The sequence below is a fragment of the Puntigrus tetrazona genome, chromosome 3 (assembly GCF_018831695.1).
Source record: "Puntigrus tetrazona isolate hp1 chromosome 3, ASM1883169v1, whole genome shotgun sequence".
Classification (NCBI taxonomy): Eukaryota; Metazoa; Chordata; class Actinopteri; order Cypriniformes; family Cyprinidae; genus Puntigrus; species Puntigrus tetrazona.
In genome coordinates this window covers 19364916-19380644 of record NC_056701.1, presented here as the reverse complement: position 1 = coordinate 19380644, position 15729 = coordinate 19364916, and the positions used below count along the sequence as shown (strand labels likewise).

Below are 15729 nucleotides of genomic sequence, written 5' to 3'. Positions count from 1 at the left end.
AGGGAATTCTTTTTGTGGTAGCAAATGAATATTACTTCCTGAAAGATTTATTTAGAGCATGTATGATTTGATGGACAAACACAGTTTAAATGCACTTTTATAAACTAAATTATAAATGACATTATGAAACATTGTCTGATATCTTCGATTCATTTAGATGGACCACTGTAAGTTTAGAAAGATTGTCAGGTAACCAGAAACAGAAAAAGGTTACATAATAGCAAATATCTAGTCTAATCAAAAGGAATAATCTGCCTTACGCCTGCAATCCGACACAATATGTTGGACATTAAGTGCTTGTTTTGTAAAACAGCAACAAGTCAGAATCAAAACGGCCTAAAAGTGTGTAATTTTGTCCATGATGCCATTATGATGTATTACTTACATCTTCACAGCCTTTGATGCAATATCTCAAATTGTTTTAGGTTTGACTAAATTTTTTTTTCTTATCAGTGCCAAATGATTACAAATATGGAACGCCAGCTATATAAAATACAATACATATCAAAAACTAACAAGTTTGTGTATATGCTCATTTTTGTAGACTTATATACACAAATATATAAACCCACACATTTTATTCTTTTTGTTGGAAAAAATATCACCAGTTTGAAAATACAAAACTACCACATAATTAGGGACAGTCAAAACAAGTTCAAATACATTTTACAAGCTGTAAGAAATACATTTGTAATGAGGAAGGAATGTGAAGGCTAATGAGAAACAGGCAGTAAACGCTGTAACTGGTCCATTCACAGAAGTACTGAAATGTTGTGCAGATAAAAGCTTCCCAGCACAAAAAAAAAAAAAAAAAAAAAGGAATAAAACAAAAAAAGTGTCAGTTCATACAGGTTGTTTTTGATGTTTCCAATTTCTCTCCTGGACTGAAGAAAAAAAAAAAAAAAAAAAAAAAGACGAAAAAAGAAAAAAAGGGGGTCAAAGAAAGTAGTCAGCCACAGGTTTCTTGGAGGGGATTCCTCTGGTTTCCTGAGGTGCAGCTTCAAATATGATGAACTCCTTCTGAAGATGCTCATCAAGCTCCAAAATGGCGGCCACATTACCACACCTAGGAAATATTCCAAAACAAAAAATTAAATAATTCAAACCACCATGTTTCTACGATCTAAAGAGTCACAAGAGAGTTACTGGACCACTAAAAGATAAAAGAAACATACCTATAACAGTAGTTTGGAGCAGACCACACCGTTAACACCGTCTCATTGAAATGCCACTTGTAGCCCTCCATCACCAGCTGATGAGCTCTGCAGATCATGCTGATATCATTGGCAGCATTAAACTGTGCCACCACATCACTACCGAACAAATATCCAGCTCCTCTGGGACTCACACCCCACCCTGTGGTGTCTACAGGCAAGAAACAACAAATCATCTTTAGTTATTCACAACACATTGAAGCCCTTTTCTTTATGTCGTACATTACATTAGTCTCGAACCTTCTGGGTCAGACCATAGTAGGTCACACATGGGTCCATCATGAGGAACTTCCTGTTTTCGGTCAATAGTCCTAATCTGATCCAGAGTTTGAATAGATGGAGAAAGGCCACCGTGCACACAAAATATCTGAGGAGAAAAAAAAAAACGGCAAGGATGCATTAAATATGCATCAAAAGCAACAAGAGTGTTTTTAATAAACATTGTTCCTTTAAACTCCCACTTCAAAGATGATAAAAGTATCAGATAATATTAAGCAGCTGTGTTCATTGATAAATGTTTCTTGTGAACCAAATCATAAGAATCATGTGACACTGAAGAGTGGAGATATGGCTGCTAAATAATAAATATTAACCTACCTTGCCATCGACAATAGCAGAGAGGGACAGGTAGTCAAAGATCTCTGTGCAGTACCTCCAGACTGTAACAGAGCCGTATTTTCTAAGACACTCATCATAAAAGCCATACACCTGCGTGATCTGTCTCGACTCGTGATTCCCTCTGATCAGCGTTATTCGGTCAGGGTATCGCACCTGAAGACAAATAAAAAGAACTGTGAATAAGGGCATACCACAGAGTACAGAATGGCTTAAACTTGTTTGCTTTGGGGTGTATGTGTGCATTTAAGGACAGATTCTGCACCTTTAATGCTAGCAGCAACAGAAAAGTCTCCACGCTATAGAACCCTCTGTCCACAAAGTCTCCCATGAAGAGGTAGTTTGTCTCTGGAACTTCTCCCCCCACCTGAAGACCCAGAGGACAATAGTTAGAGCCAAACGAGACAACACAAAGAACTGCTTTTTACAAACTTCCACCAGTCCACCTCAGTTTGAAAGCAGAAGTGTAGTAAACTTAAAATGCCATACTGCATTCTCAATCACTTACCCTAAATAGCTCCTTTAAATCATAAAACTGTCCATGTATATCTCCACAGACCTGCAAATTAAATAAACAAGCCCAAAGAGTGAGCCAATGTCAAAGTTGCATTATAAGGTTATGAATGTAATGTATGTGGAAGTACACACCGTGATGGGAGAATCTACCCTCTGAACATTACTCTCTTCCACCAGAATCTCCCTATAAAAGGAAAACCATGACATATACAGCATTAATAAGTTAGCTTTTGCAACTTTAATTCAAAATTCAGCGCCTGTATAATGATATACAACTTTTAAACAGTAACATTTGTGCACAAAGGAGTAAAACTAATAATTAAAATATGCATAGTGATCAATTTAAGCGCCTAAGAATTACCTCGCTTTGGCACACAGCGCCTTGACTTCATTTTCCTTGATAAGTTCACAGCGTCGGAGTTGCTCGATCTGTCGGTCCAAGTCGATGACGTCCCCCATCATGACACACATGCATACACACTCTCAGAAACACTCCTCAATGTGAGGCTGATGAAACCCCCGACTCTCACTGGCTCTCCAGTCCTCTGTTAGTCTCACAGAGACCACAAACACACTCAGCCTCCTGAGAAACGAAGATACTATGAGGTTGTGCACATAATTACGCACGCCGAAATGATCCCAAAAGATGCCAAGATGAGAAAATGCCTGAAAAACAGAGAGAAGAATAATCAGAAATGTCAAAGCATCTTATGCATGCTTGAAACTCACTTGAGACAATGTCCCAGTCTTTTAATTAGTTTAACAGTAATAATGATAACAGCAGCAATAAATAATTTATTAAATGTAGTCTTTGTAATTTGTGTGTTTTTGAAAATGTCCAATATGTTCAAAAATAATATTTTCCCTTTATTAGCCATAAGCTATTACATTATCTTATTAAATTAGAATTTAATAATTTATTCCATTTTAATTCTTTACTTTTTTGGAAACTTAGCTATTCATTTTGTATTATAGTTTTCAATCGAGTGTCTTACAATATTATTGCAAAAACAAGAATCGCAAAGGCTGCTTTACAAAAATAGTGTAGGGACAAAGCGGTTAGCTTGGATGCTAGTCATGCTGTGCCGTGTTTGTTTCACCTTTCTGCTTAAGCGCGATTCAAATAAGAACTGCATTTCAAACGCTGAAATGTACGTTTAAATAAATCACAAATACCTTGGGCTTTGGATTAAATCCGTTTAAGCATCCGTTGTTTCTTTTGTAGATGGTAAGTTGGGAAAGCGGCGCACGCAGGTGTGACCATCACATCAACAAGCCAACTGTTCGGCTCATCTTTCAAAATAAAGGTGCCGGTCACCTGTTCTACATGACAGCACATATTGATTGCTCTTAATAATGATATAAATATAACTCGTTAAATAAACAGGGGTAAGTGGGAAAACCGTTATCTGACAGAAAATGTTAAGATTGTCTACCGTGATGCAATTTTTTACAGTATAAACCATATTTGTGGGATATATGAAGATATTAGGCGTGATGAAACCCTTAGTTCAAGTTAACTGTATTTAAGATGACACTATAAGTAAACATTAAAACAAAAAAGACCTGTTTGTTTTTGAGGTATTTTCCAAATGACTGTTGGTATTTTGAAATCGAACGTCGTTTGAAAAAGCGCTTTTTCCTGTTTCAGGGTGTATGACGACACGCGCTGTGATTGGCCGAACCGGCGCGGCGAAAGACCTCCATGATATTTGGCGCCATTTGTCGAAAACAATCCGACTGCACCCAAACCTACATTTTTAGGGATTATGGGCTCTTAACTTTAGATTCAAATGCTTTTCTGATTTTGAGATTACATTTCCACGTAAGGTGGGTTTGGGGGTCGGTTATTATCACGTTGTGTTTGTTTTTCGCGGTTTTTGAAATATCGTTATTTGGGAAATGTGTAGATAGGCTTTGTGTTTACGTACATTCGTTGCTGTACTCGTATTATTTTGCACTGTACACTGTATATTTGAAGTATGTATCAGCGTATCTCTCAAGGAAGGAAAAGAACTGGTGAGTGTCTATAATGTTTATGCTTCTTGTACTTAAACGTAACATGACAGGCAAACTGATAAATTCGTAAATGGAGACATTAACTGTAACTGTTATATACTTCTCTATATAACTGTAACTTTACTGTAAATAAACTTGTGTGAGAACGTCGCTTTGTTTTGTGTGCTTAAGTTTAAAATCGTTCAAAATCCTTTGTTTTGTCTGTTAAATCTATACAGATCTATAGTTTTTGATTGAAAGGATGGCTGGGGCCGTGGCTATGGCGGCTGTCATAGAGGATTTTGAGGGTCAGGTATGTGTCATAAAAAATTGCTGAAATGCTGATTGGTTAAAATCCAGATTTTTCTATAAAAAAAACTAACAAAACATAGATTTTTCGGGCAGTTGACATTATTGCTCTGTCTTCCAGCCGTGTAAGAAGTTGAGGAAGGATAGTGACGCACCACCTGTCAAAACTATTACTAACTACTTTATGCCCAAGCCCGTGGAAAAACCATTCTCTCCACCACGGTCTAACAACATAATGGATTACTTTAAGAGGACCTCGCCTGCACAAGAAATAAAAAGCTGCTCTCAAGTAGCTAAAGAAAACTCCCCGCAACCTTCAGAGCGAGCAAGTAGTGAAATCCCTGGGAAACCAATAAGAGGACAGGGGCAGAAACGAACCAGGAAGGCCAAAGACAACAAGAAGTCCAAAGAGGAGGATGCACAGGTGGTCACAGATGACGTTGTCTTGATAGAAAGTCCCAGTGAATCATCTTTAATAGAAAGAAATACCGATGGCCTTTCAGCTAAAAGCTGTCACGATGCCTCCTCTGATAAAGAATCTGACCTGAGGAAAAGTGTCACCAAGGCTGATCCAGATGTCCTGATGATTGAAAGTTCTGAACAAAAACCCTCATTAAATCAGAGCAGGAGGAAAGACAGTGCAAACAGAAAATCTGCTGTGAGGAGAAACCGAAAGGCAAAAGGTGGCTGTGAAGAGAATAAGAAATGCGATGGTGATGCACAAGAGCCTGTATGCGAGACTAAATTGGAGGAAAGTGCAGAAAAGAAAAGCGGCACTGTCACAATCTCATTCAAAGACTTTGTGCAGAATCAAAGTCAAGTGCTGGAAGAGAGCAATGTGATTCCCAAGACGGACGCTGCTGAACCATTAAGTGAAGGAAACCCCTGTAATGATCAGAGTGATTCTGCAGTCTGTCCTCTACAGGTGTCACCACGAACTCTCACGGTTCAAGCTGAGGTGCATTCCATTTCCCCTGATCATCGTGAGTCTGTCAAAGTTGCCACAGAGTTAAAAGTTGCATCTATTTTTAGTAAAAGCAAAAAAAGCCAACCAAAAGAGGACAAGAGTTTGTCTGTTCCTGTCCCGCAGATTAAACTAGATGCTTTGCCTGACCTCAAAAGGAAATCTAACGTTGTTCTTCTTGAGGAAGATCTGGAACTTGATGTGGTGGAGTACAGCCTCATTCCTAAAAGCACTGAGGCTGAGAGAAAGCAGTTTATGAATGCCTTTAAGCAGCCTAGTTTTGATGGATTTAAAAACAAAACCAACAAAGGTCAGAGCAAGCAGAACCAGGTTCAAGACAAAGTCCCGGAGGCAGCAGATGATCGACATGAAAAATGTCTTGAGAGTGAAGCTGAAGAAAAATGTGTTGAGAATATAACTGAAGTGACCAGCTCGGAGCAGCATGAAGAGAAGAAGGGCTGTCCAGGTGACAAAAAGAAGCAAGTTAGGAAATCTGGCAAAAAGGGGCTAGCTAAGAAAGCTGAGGATCCTCAAGCTGCAACTCTGAAACCTGAAGAACCTCCAAAAGAAGTCGACAAAGGTAGTAGCCCAGCTGATAATGACAACAGTGAAAAGGCTGTCAGAGAGCTGAGGAGGTCGTCCAGAGAGCTTTCACGCAGGCAGTCAGCAGCTGTGCTTAATACTGCACCACAGAAGAAAGAGAGGCGAAAGAAGGATGATGAGAACCAAAATACACCCTCTCCCTCTCTGGCCTCTACCCCAAAATTTCAGAGGCCCAGAAAAGGCATGTTTAAAGCTGAATTGCTTTACCCACCAGACATGAAAGGCAGCCCTATTAGGTGAGATTCACTTGTTAAATTCTTACTTTATCAACTTTTTTGTGAAGTAAATGAGACAAATCATATTTTTTATTTTATAGGATGAGAATCACCAGGGTATTTCCATCCTCTGCTACAAAACCTGCTGATTTTGAAATATCGAGTCCCCTCTCAACACAGGTAACTTTTTTTATTATTATAGTATATGGGTGATTATATAAGTACTGCAATCTGTGCTATATTAAATAATTCTATTTTACTGAAACAAAATTGTTATTAGTAGTTGTTTTAGGACTGAAGATTACTCACAGAAGCTCTTTTTTGTTAGGAATTAAATGCAATTAAAAAAAGAAAACAGGCTAGAAAGCTGGTGGAAAAAGCCAAAGCTCTTCAGCAAAGTAAAAAGGACACTACTAAGGAAAAAGACGCTGTACGACGCTCCACAAGAAGCAAAGAGTCCATCGTAAATTACTGTGAAGATGAGGTAAGACGGTAGCTGTGTTCATTTGTGTGAATGTTCCAGGCTGCTAAAAGGTTTTGTTTTTTTAGAAATAAAGCTATTCTTTTATTTTTATGATTTATATGATATCATCTTTTTAGGATTCTGTAGTGTTTTTGGAGGAAAGCAAAAGCTCTCCAGTCACTTCACAGGAAAATCACAAAACCCAGAAGAAGCTTCGTAGTTTGAATGAAGTTTTGGGTAAAAATTCATCTCAAAATAAAACATCTAAGACCCCGGCAGGTATGTTCCACTGACACAAATGGTTAAAATGAGGTCAACACCTTAATGTTATTTTTATTCATTAATTTGTGCCAACTTGGAAATTTATATTTCAAGTCATTAAATAAAACAATTGTCTCTTTTTCAGCTTTGAAGGTGGCTCCTCTGTTCGGTGAGAAAAAAACTCAGAGGCTGTCATCTGTCATCTCCATTTTTGACGACAGCAGGTATTACGCCAGTAAAAATGGACAAAAATTGAATGGGCAGATGCTCTTTATTTGTTTTAGTGTTAAATTCTAATATTTGTATGTTCCTCCAAACTCAACCCTGTCAGTCGAGAGGCATCAGAGAACTCGCAAGATGATGAAGAGTTCAGAGCAAAGAGAGAGTTTCTGAAGAGTGGCCTTCCGGAGTCCTTCAAAAAGCAGATTGCAAAGACCGCAGCCAACCGAGAGGCTTACAGTCAGGCCTGTGCTTCCTTTCAGACAGTGGTTCATGTGCAGCAGAAGACTGCAGGTAAACTGACTGCTGTTCTCTAGATCATGCTCTAATTGTGTGTATTTGAGACTAATGTGCTCATTTATTTCCATGTCAGATTGTTTTATTTGGAACCTCCAGTGGCCCACAAATCCCCTCCTGAATTGTTTGAAGGAGCACTATAATTTCCCTTCTGCACCTCTGATCGACCAGTTTTTGGGTTATGCTACAGTTCCTGCGAAGAGAGCAGGTTGCCATCAGGTTGGTAATCTTTTGGCGAAAAATTGTTCCATTTATGTGTGTTTTACTCAAAATATATTGCAATACAAGTTTTGGGGGTTAGTAATTTATTTTCTTTATTATTAAATTAGTATTTTTACCAGTAACTTTAAGAAGTAACTTAAGAAGTTTTTTTGTTTTTTAGATGTCCTTTTGTCGAAGATCAGAGTTTTCTGAGTCAGTTAGATTGCATCTTTTGGAGGAGATGAGAATTTCCAATCCCTCCTTCCCTCATCAGCGCTTCTTTACACGGTTTGTCAAGAGATGTGAAGATTATATCCTCCAGGCTTCTGCGTCAGGTGACTGAAAAACACAGTTAAATGTTTTTTCTTTTTTTTGATTTGCTTACAGTAAGATAAAATTCTTAAAAATGCATTCACAAACAGATGTGTATTCCAGATTGACTGCATATTTCTTTAATGTTTTTGATTACCTGTAGAACCTGAAGGTGAGGCATCATCTGATGGCGTCGGGAGAAAACGGAAGCGTGTGGATGAAGGAGAGGCGACTGGCAAAGTGGGTAAAAAACCAAAGTCTAATCACACAGAAGGGGACGTCATAGTGATTGGAGAAAGTCCACCATCAGGTGGCAGAAGTCGAAGAGGTCGATCACTGAGACAAAAGCAGAAAGAAGAGCTCAAGCCTGTGAAAATCCAGAATGATGCTGTCATTATAGTGGATTCCCCTGTCCCAGAAAGTTCAAGCACCGAAGGTGAAAATTTAACCGTAAAACTATTCAAAACTATCAACCATAAAAACCATTATCTTTTCACTTTCTCTAAAGATTTCTTCCTCTCAAAGCTTGCTTGCTTGATAAATTGTGACTAATTCATTAGCATTAGTTGTACAACAAACAGTAAGAAGTAATGTTTTTTTTTTTGTTTGTTTGTTTTTTTGGGGTTTTTTTGAAAGCAGTTTCTTATTCTTAAGACTGCATTTATTTGATCTAAAGTAAATTCTATTATTGCAAAGTATTTTACTTAAAATACTATTAACATTTAAAATGTTTTCTATTTGAATATATATCTATTTTTATGTTTTATGTCCCATGACGCTTCAGAAAACAATCTATTATGATGATTTGATGCTTAAGATACATTACTTATCAGTTTTGTGCTAATTAATATATTTGTGTGTGTGTCTTTTCTGGCACTGGTGCTTAAATGCATCTTCATTGAATAAAACTTTATTTATTTATTTTTAAATCTTGCCAGCACATATGCTTTTCATCGGTAGTGTATTTATTACATGGTTGGTAGTTGTTTGTTTATTATACCTCATGGATTGAATATAAGGGTCTTTTGAAATATTTATTAAACCTGTTTGCAGGATGTTTGTTTATTTATTTTTTATATATATGGTTGTTCATGTTCTCATTTCTAGATCGAGTGAAAGAGGATGTGCTTTGGACAGAGAAGTATCAGCCACAGCACTCCAGTGAAGTAATCGGGAATATGAAGTCTGTCCGGAGGCTACACAGGTTATTATGTTGTCTAGTTTAAAACAAAGATGTTGAAATATCCCATTCACTTATTGGCATGTCAGTAATTAACATTTCAATTTAATTTGGTTCATTACTGTTAGCTGGCTGAAGGAGTGGAAACTGAGAGCTGACCGGGAAGAGAAGAGGAAACAGCAGGAAAAGAAGCAAGAGGAGGACAGTAATGGTATGTGAAGATGCTAAATGGCATAGTAATAGCTAGTTTTGCATGCCAGATTAAAAAAAAAATCATTGTCTCAACATTATTCCTATCCAGACTCCTGGCTCATAGGTGAGGGCCTGGATGAGACAGAAGATCATTTGTGTAACACACTTCTTATCACTGGACCTACTGGAGTGGGCAAGACCGCTGCAGTCTATGCCTGTGCACAAGAACTCGGGTTCAAGGTGTGCTTCATTTTTACATTTTATTTGCTATTTTGCAATTGGCTGTCATTAAAAGATTGTTTCTGTTCCTGTGGGTTCTCTCTCTTAAGGTATTTGAGGTGAACTCCTCGTCTCAAAGGAGTGGTCGTCAGATCTTATCCCAGCTAAAGGAAGCTACTCAGTCCCACCAGGTGGACATCCAGGGTGTCAACGCTCAAAAACCATCCTACTTCAACAGCTATAGCAGCAGCAGCACTACAGTCAAACCTGGCAACTCTCCCAGTATGAATGTTTTCTTTTTTGGTGATAACAATACAGTATATACTATGCATTATTTTTGGCTTGAGTTCTTGGTGTCTCTTCCAATTACAGGGAAGTTGAATTCCCCAAGAAGGGTTGTATCATCGCCCAGGAAGCCTCCTCAGTCCCCTCGAAGTGCTTCGTCCAGAAGAGGAGGCTTGGCTCCGACATCTCTGGCCAATTTCTTCAAAGCAGGTGGAAGGCCCACTGGCAAAGAAACAAACGGTCAAGACAAGAAAACACAGCCTGGTAACAATTTAAAATATAGTAATTAAAATGTTGCTAAACACAAATATTGAGTTGATATTAACATTTATTGTGAGTCATATATAAATAGTTTTATGCTTTAAGTTTGACAGCTTTCTATGGCCTTTTCTTGTTCTTCTCTATATGCTAATTTAGCGCTTAAGCAACATTTCCTTTTATTTTCAATGTTCAGAACAGTTGAGCTACCTAATATTTTGTGGAAACTGGTACTTTTTTTCTTCCTTTGTCCAATGAATAATATAAGTTCAAAACAAAAGATGTTAATGTGATCATTTTAAGAAACATTTTCTAGCTTCATGTTTAAAACCATTTCATTTTCATTTAGTGTTAAAAGCATGTCTGAAGAAGTCTGCCAAAACAAAGGAGGTCTGGCAGCAAAGAGTGCCCCGGAGGAACATCAGTGGGCACTAAGGTCTCCACTGAGGACCAGGACAAGAAGACTGCCACATCCCTCATCTTATTTGAGGAGGTGGACATCATATTTGATGATGACGCAGGATTTCTGGCTGCAATAAAGCACTTCATGACTACAACCAAGAGACCGGTTATACTAACAACCAGTGGTGAGTAAAGTTGGCAGTTAGCAGAAAGTTACAGTGTGCAATATGTGAAGTAGTCATCATGTGACTTGTTTGGTGCAGATCCAACCTTTGGTGCTACATTTGACGGATATTTTGAGGAAATCCATTTCAAATCTCCTTCAGTGGTAAGTCCACGTAATTTCTTTTCTCCTTTGCAAAAAAAAAAACACGTTCTATTGTCTTGTTTGTGATTGTCGATATGTTGGACTTTTCCAGGAGGATGTGTCCAGTTACCTCCAGCTGCTGTGTCTGGCAGAAAACATCAGAACAGACACTAAGGATTTGTCCTGTCTGCTCGACTGGAACAGGTGTGACATTCGTCAGAGCCTCCTGCACTTGCAGTTCTGGGCCTGCAGTGGTGGTGGACAGCAGGTTCATCGGCCTCTGCCATCCTCAGGTAAAGATGTACCCCAAGAACTCTTGGTTGTATGTTGTAATATGTGAATATACTGTGAAATATACAAAAACAACTTGTTTCACTCTGCAGAGCACAAAGGGGACATCAAGGGTGAGATTAACCATCAGTCTGTCAAAGCTCAGGGTGTCAATGAGGATAAAATACCACCATGCCACACCGCATGCACAGAAAGTTTGCTGGGAATCCGAAACCTGCAAACAGAAAATATTGCAGATTTGCTGCTAAAGGTTAGTGTCGATCTCCCTAAAGTTAAAGCTATTAAACGTCATTAATTTTTTTTAAAGGTATTAATGGGTTTTCAGCAAAGATTCATTAAATAAACATCACCGTAAAGAAGTTAATTATAGCTTCTGTTTAAACTAAATAAATGCTGTTGTTTTGAAGTTTAGCACTGTCAAAGAATTCTGGGGGAAAATTAGGTAGAAAGACCCGTTTCATTTTTGTGTGCGCACAATATTTTGTCTAAATAATGATTAAAAACTAATAGCAATCATTTTAAAATCTTCATTTTTGTGTTTGCTAAAAAAATTCTGGTCAATGTATTCCTATCTTACAGCATGAGTCTTCAGTAGTGGATAGCATTAAGTGCTGGGATCTTCTCTCGGAGGTCCACAGAAGGGGAGTGAATCTTCTTTACTCAAATATGGAGAGTCTGCTTCCTCTGCCAACTCGTCTCTTACCACAGTCCACCCTTAAATCACAACCAACACCAAACCCACAGTCCCACCCTGAGCCAATACCTCCGACTGTGAGGTTGGAAGTTTTGGAAGAGACCTCAGATGATGGTAGTCCCCTTAAAGTGTCCTCTAGAATGAGGGGCAGGAAAAAGATGGGCATTGGCAATAAAGACGTTTTGCAGTCTGATTCAGAGTCGGAGGATGACTTTCTCTCGCTACCAAAAAAGAGCCAAGATCCTGCTCAAAGCACTAATGTGAATGCAGCCAATATGTCCGATGCTGCGCCGGGAAAACCAAGGCGCATTGTGTTATCTGAAGCTGAAAGGAGGAAGAGCAAGCCAGTGATGCAGTGCCTAAGCGGTTTGGCAGAGTATATGGAGCACATGTCCTTCCTGGACTCCTGCCTGCACAACGAGCCACTCCAGACCGAGGGTTCCTGCAGACCACAAGCCTTTGGCTGGACTGCTGCAGAGGTCAAGAGTGGGATGACCGATGACATTCGCTTGGAGTGTGTTAGCCAACTAAATGGTGTTAATGTCAATGAAATCCATGCTGCATTGGGACACATGAGTTTTAGGAAGTGCAAGGCTGTAGTCTCTGAAGCCTGGGACAGAGCACAGCAACTGGAGGAGATCAGAAGAGAGGCAGAGGAGGAGCTCACCCTCCCTGTGCCTCCACACAAAGATGGCTTTATCCTCACACAAACTACACCTTGTGACCCAAGGTGAGGATTCAGCTACCCTAGTGTTTTAGCTATTATTTATTATTTATCTGCTGTGTTCCAAGACTGGGTCATGCAGCTAAAAACTGTGAATTTTGCATCAATAATGTCCTAATTTCCCGCTTATGAATAGTAAAGTAGTTGTTAATTTTATGTGTTTGTTATGATTATGAGAATTCTATAATGTAGAAGTTGGTATAAGATAATAAGCAACTAGATAGTAGTGGGAATTGGTTGATATATATATATATATATATATATATATATATATATATATATATATATATATATAGTTCAGGCAAGCGTCACAAAACTATTATGACAGTCTTTAGAGTCCTAGTCTTTTAGTCCTTATCACTGTTGATAAACATACTACAATTATTCATTTGAATCTCGCAGCCTTAGTCTCATTGTTTTAGATTACACTGACCTTTTTGTCTTATTTGATGGTTTATACACAACATATTGTTGAATAAAATGTAATCCCATGCTAATTTTGTTTTGTATAGGCTGATGGAGAGGAGGAGTGAGGTGATGAAGTCGGTGCTGTCCTCTAGATCAGCTGGAACACTTGGAAACCAGGCAGCAGCGGCTCTTGACTACCTCCCCTCTCTACGTGCCATCTGTAGATCAGAGAAACTGAAGGAGCAGGGAAAGATCAAACGCAGGTGAGAGTTCAGCAGACACATTTATAGCCTGTCTGCAGTGCACTCAAGTTCTTAATTACAGAATTACACCGTTACAGTTAACACAATACTGAGCGATTGGCATCACATGCTTCCCACTAGGTGGTGCAACAGTGGTAGGTCCAAAGTAGTGGTCTTCACTATTGATTTTTTTTTTTTTTTAAATGAGAGCCACACTGATGGGGCAAAGTAAAACAGAGAGCCACTTTTACTGTAGAGTATCAAAAGTCACATCCGGTCATATATAACTAAATGTATTCTTTGTTTTTTAAACAATATGTCATCCCTGATGTGCAATGCAATACAAAAGGGGCTATCATTTGTTACCATTTACTAGTTAAATTTGTAACTGAGACAAGATGATTAAATAGAAGCAGGGTTACTTTTATTGCTGGAAAGACATTTTTATTAGCCCCATGTATGTAACCATCCAAGTGCACGTTCTATGTTAAGGGCTGATAAGATTGAAACTCATAACTCTGCAGTGAGCAAGTTTAAATATCTTTTACTAGTCTATTTTTCCATTTTGTAACTACACTGGACGTGACGGTTAACATGCCATGCCCTGCTGCATTAAAAGTCTGACTACACTTGACGCTACAAAGCAATAGCTGCAGATCATTTGTAGTGTCAGTTCAGTTTCTCATAAATAGAATGAGACATAAGGTTACTGATGGGGTTTATGTCTCATAGCAACAAGGTAAAAAATTTAGTATTTATAAAAAATAGTATTTATAAATTTTTATAACTTTTTTTAAATATTTAAAAAGCAAGACAAAATAGTAAAATGTAAATAAAATTTAAAAAAATTAAAGTTTGATATTTGGCCTTCAGCCCATTGTTTTATTTTTAGACTTCAGCCCAGAATTTGTTTTCGGTGGATCCCTAATATGTATGATCAAGCTGTTCCTGCATCTAAACTGGGCATTAGGGCTTGATCAGCTAAGAGGTGTGGAAACTGGCGATCAAAATTAATAACATAATTTTTACTTTTTGTGCCAAATAGTCTAGTGTACTTAAAGACTGAAATGCTCATAAAAGTTTAAAAAACACAAGAATTTCTGTGTAGTGTTTTCGTAACTGCTGGGTGTCTCTAATGCTCAACACACCCTTGTCTGAGAACAAACTCTTATCTTTTGTTACGCTCTCAAAGTGAGATCACTTCCAGTTATTCAGATATGCCACATAGAGTTTGAACAGAAACAAGGGAAACTCCCTTTCCCCAATAGGCACATTTCACTAGTTAAGACTGCACACACTATATTTACATTTAGATAAATAAAAACACATGTCAGTAATTCTAACTCTCCGGTTAAACAGTGTATTTGATGCCTACAATGGTAACCACACAATTTCTTCAAGCTTGCATCTCATAAATACAATGTGCTAAGCACCCGATGCATGATATATTTTTTTTTTTTTTTTTATTCTGCTGTTCTGTCAAAGTGTGAAAATGCATCTTGGTAATAGTTCATAGGTCTAAAAAAAAGTGGAGGGACAGGATGTGGCTTTTGCAATGCTCAAATATGACTTGGTCACAAATCAACATATAGTTTGTTTTGTTTTTTCTTATTCATGTTTTGCATTTTGTCACCGTTTGTTTTGTGTTTTTAAATGATCACGTTTACTTGTAGAGTCGAAACATAGTTAACGAGTTTTACCATAACATAAAGTAATCACAGTGTTGTGTATTTCTCCCCCTGTTCTTCTACAGGTTCTTGCACTATTTGGACGGTATACACTTCACTCTTCCTAAAAGCACAGTGGAGTTCCTGGCTTCAGAGTTCCCTTAAATTACACACATCTTTAGGAAGCCACTTAATGCATTTGTACAGTAATATATATATATATATATATATATATATATACACTCACAAGGAGTGTGGTTTTATGTTGTTTGGTGGACAGCACATATGTGTACTGTTTTAAATGAGCTGTTTCCCATTATGAAGATCGTTTGTTTTGTATGGTCATGCATTTTCCAAAATGTTTTATCAAGTAATAAATTTGTATTTGCTATTTGCCAGCAAACATGATTTTCTCAAAATATGTATGTAATTTGCAAGAATACTAGTGACATGGTGCTGTTTGAATTTTTTGTACAGTTAATGTATTATTATTATTTTACTAATGCATACATTTAACCACACATCATACAGAAGTCAGAACTTGCAATGTTATTACCTGAAACCTGGAGACACTCATTTTTCACTTCCACATCTGCTAAATGGCATGGTTTTTATGCTCGTGAATCTGGGAAGATAACTGTATACCTGTCAAACCAGTAAATGCAACATTTCT

General features: G+C 37.9%; 2 protein-coding genes across 2 annotated transcripts; one reads left to right on the top strand and one right to left on the bottom strand.

Annotated features, from left to right (window-relative positions):
- Positions 1–15: 15 nt before the first annotated feature.
- ppp4ca (protein phosphatase 4, catalytic subunit a) lies at positions 16–3670 on the bottom strand. Its single transcript, XM_043233874.1, has 9 exons — positions 3522–3670; positions 2707–3011; positions 2478–2529; positions 2338–2388; positions 2095–2196; positions 1812–1985; positions 1455–1581; positions 1176–1365; positions 16–1066 (listed from the first exon to the last, which is right to left on the bottom strand). Exons 2-9 carry the CDS (start codon positions 2814–2816, stop codon positions 937–939), a joined length of 936 nt encoding a protein of 311 aa, XP_043089809.1. The 5' UTR covers positions 2817–3011; positions 3522–3670; the 3' UTR covers positions 16–936.
- A 125-nt stretch (positions 3671–3795) lies between these two features.
- Positions 3796–15464, top strand: atad5a (ATPase family AAA domain containing 5a). Its single transcript, XM_043233875.1, is given in 24 exon segments — positions 3796–4364; positions 4583–4656; positions 4774–6455; positions 6536–6614; positions 6763–6918; positions 7035–7176; positions 7304–7382; positions 7490–7671; positions 7751–7893; positions 8057–8210; positions 8351–8623; positions 9295–9391; positions 9496–9578; positions 9669–9799; positions 9889–10060; positions 10151–10327; positions 10680–10710; positions 10712–10908; positions 10987–11051; positions 11143–11323; positions 11414–11571; positions 11901–12745; positions 13252–13410; positions 15143–15464. Coding segments are annotated over 23 exon segments (5316 nt in total). The 5' UTR covers positions 3796–4364; positions 4583–4605; the 3' UTR covers positions 15222–15464.
- The last annotated feature ends 265 nt before the right edge of the window (positions 15465–15729 follow it).

What these genes read in the sequence shown, in the direction of transcription:
- ppp4ca (XM_043233874.1), bottom strand. Translation starts at nt 2,816, where the DNA reads ATGTGTGTCATGATGGGGGACGTCATCGACTTGGACCGACAGATCGAG. An exon ending in GGGTAGATTCTCCCATCACG is followed by an intron (nt 2,389 to 2,477) that starts GTGTGTACTTCC and finishes TTTAATTTGCAG; the next exon opens with GTCTGTGGAGATATACATGG. An exon ending in GCTCCAAACTACTGTTATAG is followed by an intron (nt 1,067 to 1,175) that starts GTATGTTTCTTT and finishes AATATTTCCTAG; the next exon opens with GTGTGGTAATGTGGCCGCCA.